Source organism: Mesitornis unicolor, unplaced genomic scaffold (assembly GCF_000695765.1).
Source record: "Mesitornis unicolor isolate BGI_N332 unplaced genomic scaffold, ASM69576v1 scaffold18192, whole genome shotgun sequence".
NCBI classification, from domain to species: Eukaryota; Metazoa; Chordata; class Aves; order Mesitornithiformes; family Mesitornithidae; genus Mesitornis; species Mesitornis unicolor.
The window spans coordinates 3,854-12,054 of record NW_010170027.1 but is presented as its reverse complement, the minus strand read 5'-3'; the positions used below and the strand labels follow the sequence as shown (position 1 = coordinate 12,054).

General features: G+C 49.7%; 2 protein-coding genes across 2 annotated transcripts in view; both read right to left on the bottom strand.

The window, feature by feature from the left end:
- The window catches only part of LOC104536831 (keratin-associated protein 16-1-like), a 6,713-nt gene extending 3,018 nt beyond the window's left edge, over nucleotides 1-3,695 (bottom strand). The window contains exons 1-2 of the mRNA XM_010179558.1: nucleotides 3,616-3,695; nucleotides 19-223 (exon numbers count right to left, since the gene is read on the bottom strand). Coding sequence (XP_010177860.1) covers nucleotides 19-223; nucleotides 3,616-3,695 — 285 coding nt within the window. The remainder of the gene's footprint in view (nucleotides 1-18; nucleotides 224-3,615) is intronic.
- A 1,778-nt stretch (nucleotides 3,696-5,473) lies between these two features.
- Nucleotides 5,474-7,860, bottom strand: LOC104536830 (keratin-associated protein 10-12-like; the record flags this gene model as incomplete). Its single annotated transcript, XM_010179557.1, has 2 exons — nucleotides 5,474-5,499; nucleotides 7,658-7,860. Coding segments are annotated over 2 exons (229 nt in total), but the record flags the coding sequence as incomplete, so codon positions are not given.
- Between the last annotated feature and the right edge of the window lie 341 nt (nucleotides 7,861-8,201).

Sequence of the window (8,201 nt, the reverse complement as noted above, 5' to 3'; positions counted from 1 at the left end):
GTTGCTGTTGCTGCTCACGGTGTAGCAGGCCATGGGCATGGGCATGGACATGGGCATGCAGCAGCTCTGCACGGGCGGGCAGTACTGCACAGGAGGGCAGCACATCGGTGTCTTGTAGCCCTTGGGGCTGCCGTAGCAGCAGACGGTGTAGCTGTTGTTGTTGCTATTGCCACCGCAGCACCCGCAGCCTCCGCTGGACATGTTGTCGGTAGTGTAGGCAAAGCTAGAAGAGAAGGAACAGAGAGAGTCTACGGGTGACTGGGAGCAGGATATTTGGAAATGCAGAATTCATTCAAAACGCTGTGCTAAATTTGGAGATTCGAGGAGCTGAAACCAAGCGCTGCCTTGTTTGTATTCAATCTGGCTCGTAACTCTTCTCTCTGTCTTTATCCCTCAATGTCGATGCCAGCCTACAGGTACCAGGGCATCCTTAATATCCTAGCAGGAATCACGCAGCACAGTGCACGTCGTCCTTGTTCTGGGTCCTCCTGAAATGCTCCCCGTCCCCGTGCCCCACACGGCTCTGCTGATGCTCCCACCCTTTAACGTTCCCACCTCCAGTTCCCCCAGTTCCCAGCTCGTGAAAGCCCAACTTTAGCCAAAGTCCCATTCCAGACACCCAATTCTAGTTGGGGGCTGTTTTAAGGTACCCATAGCATTTTCCTTCAGTGAAAAGGAAGGTTTAGATGTTCTCACTTACCCTGGTGAACAGTGAGGAGAGGTGAAGGGATGAGAAGACGAGCGAATGAAGTGAGCTAGGCCAGGGGACCTTTTATAGTCCCAGACACCTTCCTCCTGGAAATGAGACAGCCATTGACCATTCAAACTTCCCTATTTACTGACACAAACCCATACTTTTTAGCTATACGTGTCTTCTGGTATTTACTCTTTGCCTTATTATCTGAGATCACCACCTTTGCTTTGCCTCGTAATTGTTTAGCCTGCAGATAATCAAAGGGCGCCTGTGAATGCTGATGAATTTGTCCTCGCTGCAGCCTTGTGAGGGAGCCAAAAATGCATCCTTGTATCTGTTTGACAAATGCGGGCAGCGAGGGTCAAAGATGTTCAGGGACTTACTCAGGGGGGGGGGGGAGCCGCAGCTGAACCCCTGGGTTGAGTCTTTTGGGAGCGTGATGGGCTGTTTCATCGCACCGGTGTTCGAAACAAGCATATGGAAAATTTTATGGAAATGGGTATGCGTGTTCCTGGTCACAGGACGTGCATGTGAGGAGGAAGCAAGAAGTCCACGTGTGTGGGATGTCACGCTGGTTCCTGGGTCTCGGTCACGGGCGCGTGGCTCCGTGCAGGGTCACCTTCCGCTCCTGCATGCCAAGAGCATCTTTGCGGTGCCAAAGCCATCTTTGGCCTCAGTTTTTGCAGATCTTCCAGCTTGGGGGGTTTAGTTTGACACACAGGCATGGCTAACACAGGGTATATAAGAGTGCCTCAGTTCCTGCTCTGCTTTCCTAGGGACATTTTCAAAGAGTCTGGACTGAATTGGACTCTTTGTGAGCGGTGGATGTGGTAAGTGAAGGAGCCCAGCATGGACCAAGAAGTAAGAGGAGGCTGAAGGTGGACCAGCTATGACAACCACAAAGAACTGGTCCTGACTGGAGTCATGGAGCTATGTAGGAGGCAGAGACTCATAAGTGATGTAGGAAGAGACTTTGCTGAGGTGGAACCAGTTTCTGGGAGGGAGAGAGGAAGGGAGGACGGTCAAGGTAAGGTAGAGCCTTGGGCAACTGAGCCAGGGTGGATGAATGCTTATTTAAAGGCAGCCACTGCCTCCAATGCATTTTGCTATGGGGCTGGATGCTGGCAGGGACACTGAGTACTTGGGAGGAATTTTTTTCCACGGTCTAAAATTGCTGCTCTCATTTGAACCTTGTCACGTTATCCTGAGAGGAGGAGAGCTGCTAATGAGAGGATGGTGGAGCCTGCCTGGCGAGTTCCCTGCCTGCCATCCTCCAGCATCCCCACATCTCCCAGGTGGGCTGCTCTTGCTCGAGCTGCTTCTAGCCCCAGGGATGCCGGCAGGGACCTTGGTTTGCTTGCACAGTGCAAGGGGGAGCAGATTTTAGTGATTTTAGTGCCACTTCACCCCTGCAATGCAGCCAATTCCTTCCCAGAATTTCCTGGTATGAGGGTAATTCCTTGGGTGAAATGCTGGAGAAGCAGCACGTGTAATTGCAGCTTCTCCAGGCAGGGTGGAAGAACATGCACGGCATTTCATTACCAGCAGCCTCTGAGGAGGCGTATGCCCATGATAACTGATTAATTTACAAGGAATTAATGGTGCAGGAGCAAAGGGGGACGCTTCACTTGTGCCTCCAGAGGGAAAGTTCTCATTCACAGATCCTGCAGCTGTGAGAAGTGATGCTCCAGGTGACTCTTCCCACCCATGGTAGTGGTGTCCAGCCATTCCTGTGACCTGGGGACTCAGAGGGACTTTGGGAGGGGGCTATGGATCCTAATGTAAGGAAAGGATGGAAACAGGGAGGCATTGGACACAGACCAAGGACTTGGTGAAGAATTCGCCTGCTGTGTTTTGGTCCAGCTCTTACTGATCCATCACTCTTTGAAGATGTTGGAGGCTTCTCACCACTTGCTCTAACGCTTCAACGTGGTATCTGGTAACCCAGGCGTTTTAGCAGAGGCAACACCTCCTTCTCATGAGTGTTAAACTATTTTCAGGGTCTGTCTATCTGTTCTGAAGGAGAGCTCAGCTGACTGGAATACACGGAGCTTTCCTAGTTGGGGTATGCCTGTGTCAAACTGCTTCAGAGGAAATGCACAACCTTTACGAGTTTGTGTCTTATTTTCTTCCTATTCCTTTGCACTTTTACAGTGAGAGGAGAAATACTGTGTGTACAGATGCCAAATTGTGTTTGAATAGACACACGCAGAAGCTCAGAGCTGCATGAGGGATACGTTGATTTTCTTTGTGTAGGTGAAGCCCCCTAGTTAGTGCCTTTTAGGCAGGAACATCCCAATACTAGAAGAAAATGCAAAGAAAACACAATAGGTGCGGTGATGCACTCTGTATGCACCAGCCAGCAAACAGGCAGCCACCAGGAGCTTTGCAGGATCAGGAACCATGGATTTTATTGTTTTTTCAGACAGATTGAAGGAAACCAGTGGCGAAAAGTATTAAACATCCCGCACACCAAGAGGAAAATCAACACCAGGAATAACGCTTACAGAGGAACATCACATTGATTAGTGGGTGGCAACTCCAAAGCACATTATAGGCATTTGGCGATTAAGGACGAGTAAAGGAGAGAAGAGCTACAGTCTCTAAGCAAAGGAGGAAGAGCATCTGGGGATGTATCCGTGTCCATATCCATATCCGACACTGAGAGAGCCAGGAGGGAAGTGGCCGGCAGCGCAGCAACAGAGGGGATGAGCGCAGCCTCGGTGCCCTTCGCTGAGCAGGTTTAGTTGCCGCAGCCGCAGCAGCTGTTGTTGTTGTTGTTGTTGCTGCTCAAGGTGTAGCAGGCCATGGGCATGGGCATGGACATGGGCATGCAGCAGCTCATGGGCGTGCAGCAGCTCTGCATGGGTGAGCAGCACTGCATGGGTGAGCAGCACTGCGTGGGTGGGCAGCACACCGGCCTCTTGCAGCCCTTGGCGCTGCCGTAGCAGCAGACGGTGTAGCTGCTGTTGTTATTGCCACCGCAGCACCCGCTGGACATGTTGTCGGTAGTGTAGGCAGAGCTGGAAAGAACAGAGGGAGTTTCTTTATCTCTGCTTGAATTTCCTGGTTGTTTATGCAGCTTAAAGCACGCTTATCCCAAAGCCCAGACTCCCAAAGTCCATCCCCAAGCCCCTGTTGTCCAGAATCCCACGAGGTCTCCACGTTTTTGCATTGGACACCAGTGCATTTGGCACACTGTCCAGCACTGGGTCCATCAGAAAGAAGCCACCCAGGGGAGTCCTGAACCTGATTTCTCAAAATCAGTCCCAAACCAGTCAGTACATGAATGTACAGACAGTACAATCATGGATGACTTCCTACACTCACCAAAATACAGTAGAGCGCAAATGAAAAGGCAATCTCTGACTTACCCTGTGGACCAGTGAGGAGAAGGGAGGAGAAGTCAAGATGAACGAGTGAAGACCACTGTGTTCAGGAGCCTTTTATACGGTTCAAAGCCGCCCCCCCTGGAAATGAGGCATTCTCCAGCAATTTCCACTTCCCCTGTATCACCCCTCAGATGCCTCTCATGTGTTTTCCGGTGTTTAACCTTCAGCTCTTTCTGTTTGCTCACCACCTCAATTCTGCGCCGTAATTAGCCGCACGCATAATCAACAGGTGTAAATTTTCTAATGAATTTGCATTAATGGGAAGCGGAGGTAGCTGCGAGGTATTCCTATCTGCTTCCCCAGGAATGACCTTGAGACACAGAGACACCCAACAATTTGCCTGGGGCAGGCGGGTGCTGAAGCAGTGGGGGAACCACGCCTGGAACTTGGAGCTGTCACCCTCACATGGCCCCTCTGCTTTCGGCTGGGATTTTGGGGGACCAGTGGAAATTATGGGTCAATATGAGTCCTTGATTCCAGCCTCTGAGGGGTGGCTGCGTGGGCAAAGTTGGGAATGAAGAGTTTCTCCTTTCTCAGTCTCGTACTTGGGTGTCCCTCCATGGTGCTTGGTCCTCTCATCCCCCTGCTTGTTATTTTTTCTACTCTATTAGGAATTTATTGTCATTTTCATCCATGGAAGGGATGGATCAAGACCATAAGCAGCTTTCAAAGCAGTCATGCACACATTAGCTTTTCTCTGTGGGGTTTTTTTTTCCATATACACTGTGAGGTTGAGATAGCTTGTATTAATGGTATTCATGTTGATCACATTTGAGTGTTTCATGCTAACACTTTGATTCTGTGTCACTGTAGGCAAGCATGAGGTTCAAGACTGGAAATCGCACCCTAAGAGCATTTCCCCACGCCTTTCTTCTGTACCTTGGAAGATAATATCTCAAAGATGCTCTGAGTTCAAGCACCTAAGAGGACTTCTCCAGCAACTGCTTCCAGTGGTTTTGGCTGAAAAATGCTAAGGCCAAGGCTTCTGTGCATGCAAAGATGACTGAACAGCCAGGAGGGCATGGATTTGATGGTTGGAATCAAGGCAGACATTATGAAACTGGTTTGGGGATGGAGGAACCAACTGTGGCCACGTGCAGAGCCAGGACAGCTCAACGTGAGATGAGGAAGGTGTCGAGATGAAGAAGGTGTTGATGGCGCTTTCATGTGATGAAAGGAGACACCAGTATAAGATGAAAGTCCCAAAATGATGAGGCTGCAGCTCTTTATGGCCAAAAGAGGCTGCCACCATGATCAGCAGACTGTGGTGTGATGGCAGGTGACCCGTGGTGGCTGGGACACGTAGTGTCTTCCCAAGACGTGAACATGACCTCCTGCGACATTAGGTGTCTCTTCTGGAATTGTCCCCGGGGGAGCAGTGTTTCGGTCACACGATAATGGCCGGATACCTCCCTGCAAGACGTAACGTCCTCTTTGTGTAAACTCTCAAGCATGCTGTCCACTGAATAAGTCATTCACCGCCTTTTTATCCGGCTTTATTGTCGTCACATTGGCCAAAATGATTCCTGTGTTCGAAATGCGAACCCTGCAAGGCTGTTGCTAATCAGGGTCTTGTGTGGATGTTGAGGGGATACTGGCATTTCGGATATGGTTGGGTTAGAAATAACACCTTCTACACTAAAACTCTTTTACATGCCATGCCATGATGTCCTTGTGAACTTCCATGGTGGTTACGTGAATCTGGGAGCTGCAGCACCTTTGTGAACTGGGAGGAATCTCTCACGGCAGCTTTCCCAGCATAGAATGAAATCAATCCCAGGATTTCCTTAATGTTATGGTGTGGTATGGGTTCTATTTCTGCCAGTGTATTGTACCTGATTTACCTATCAATAAAAAAACTCCTAAAGATCTCAATATTCTTTTCAGGAGAGCTTAACATGGTAGAGAAGATCATTCTAATGCAGACTTTGTGTACACTCTGAAGGTTTGGATGAGGGAAGTAATCAAGAGAGCGCTCAAGGCGTTTTCCCGAGATGTGCAATTCAGAGCTGAGTCCTGAATTTTAATGGCAAAGGAAGTCCCAGCCAGGTAGAAAGGGTAGTGTTGACTCATGCGCCTGCTATTTCAGGAATGAAGCTTTCAAGGTGTATGCTAACACCTGGGTTTCATTCCAGCACTTGTAATCCAGGAACGCCGCATATGGAAATCTCTGCTCACATAAAAAGAATTCAACCATTTGAGGTGTTTTTTATGAAATCTTATTTTTGAAGATGGTAGTGGAAGAAGACGGTGCCATCTGTCCAGTGAGTAGTGAGTTCCTCTCGGTACCCATTGAACTGTCTATTCCAGTATCAGGGATGAGTTCCTATACGTGGAGCGTTGTGTTTTCAGCTGGTGGAATTATGCATGCTTCATCCAGACCGTGTCCTTTGGCTGCTGCTTACCATAACCATCTAGTTTGTTTTAACTGACTTTAACTGCCTGACTGGGGCAGATGGGGATCATACCACTCTGCTGTCCTTAGACATGACCCACTTTATGCCAATGGAAAACACGACTGGGCAGTTCTTTGTTTCCTCAATGTTCTGCTGTGCAATAGGAGGGCATCTGTAGCCAGCAGGAACTTGGATGAAGGCACAGAAAACTGCACCAGAATGAGGACACATTCTGGGCAAGAGGATGCAACAACCAAAAGACAAGATAGTTTGTGTTTTGCTCAATGCTAAGTTTTATTGTCTACAAGTCAAGAGAGAAGATGAAGAATGATCACATCATCTACAAAGGTATCATCCCAAGTCCCATACACCAAGAAGGAAATGAACAGCCACACTAATATCTAATAGCTCCTTGCCTTATACAAGGGGTGATATATTCTAGTGCATTGCAGATGTTCGATAATTAAAGGACAGAAACAAGATATCAGCTTAAGATCGAAAACAAGAAGAAATTTGCTAGCCATTTACTCCATCGCCACGTGAACCAGAAGTCAATGAGCAGATTTTAGTCTCCTTGTGCCGGTTCTTGTTACACACCAGAGATGGGAGCCAACAGAGCTGATTTTGCTACTCCGAGTTGGCTCAGCAACGCTTCTTGATTGCGGCGCAGCACTGCTGGATGGGTATGGAGCACTTCCTCGGAGGGCAGGGACTGCAGCATTGCACAGGGCTGCAACACACCACAGCGGGCTTCTTCTTCACCGCGTAGGTGCAGCAAGAGACACCTCCAGAGCAGCAGGGGCGGCAGCTGCAGCAGCAGGGTTGCAGGCATTGCTGGGCACAGCAGGGCGTCTGGCACACCTTGGTGCAGCAGACGGTCTGCTGGCATGGGTTGCAGCAGGACTGCTGGCATGGGTCACAGCATGACTGCTGGCATGGGTCACAACAAGACTGCTGGCATGGGTCACAGCAGGACTGTTGGCATGGGTCGCAGCAAGGCTTCTGGCATGGGTCACAGCAGGACTGCTGGCATGGGTCGCAGCAGGACTGTTGACACGGGTCGCAGGACTGTTGACACGGGTCACAGGACTGTTGGCACGGGTCACAACAGGACTGCTGGCACGGGTCACAGCACGACTGTTGACATGGGTCACAAGACTGTTGGCATGGGTCACAGCAGGACTGCTGGCACGGGTCACAGCAGGGCTTCTGGCATGGGTCGCAGCAGATGGACTGCTGACAGGGGTCGCAGCAGACGCTCCTCTGGCACGGGTCGCAGCAGATGATCTTCTGGCATGGCTGGCTGCAGCACACCGTTTTGCTCTTCACAACGGAGCAGCATCCCGTAGAGCACATGTTGTTTGTGGTGCAGTCAAAGCTGGAGGGAGAGAGGACCTGAAACACATCATACTTTCAGATACAGCCCATCTTTCCAAGTTCATAGATGTGTTTTATTTTGGCATACAAATGCTGCTGTCCAGGCCCGTGGGTGATAGCCACACCACACGCCTCTTCCTAGTTGCAAAACAAGACCCTTACAGAAATCAGGCTATTGCTATCCCATCAATATTTGTGCATCTTTTGAACTATCTTGTGAACGAACTTCCTGGTGCTCATCCATGAGCATCACTCCTTGAATTTCCACCCAAAACGTTTGTTTTCCACTCCCGAGGCCCTTGCTCTCTCTACCGACCATCTCTTGCAATAAGCAATAGACCG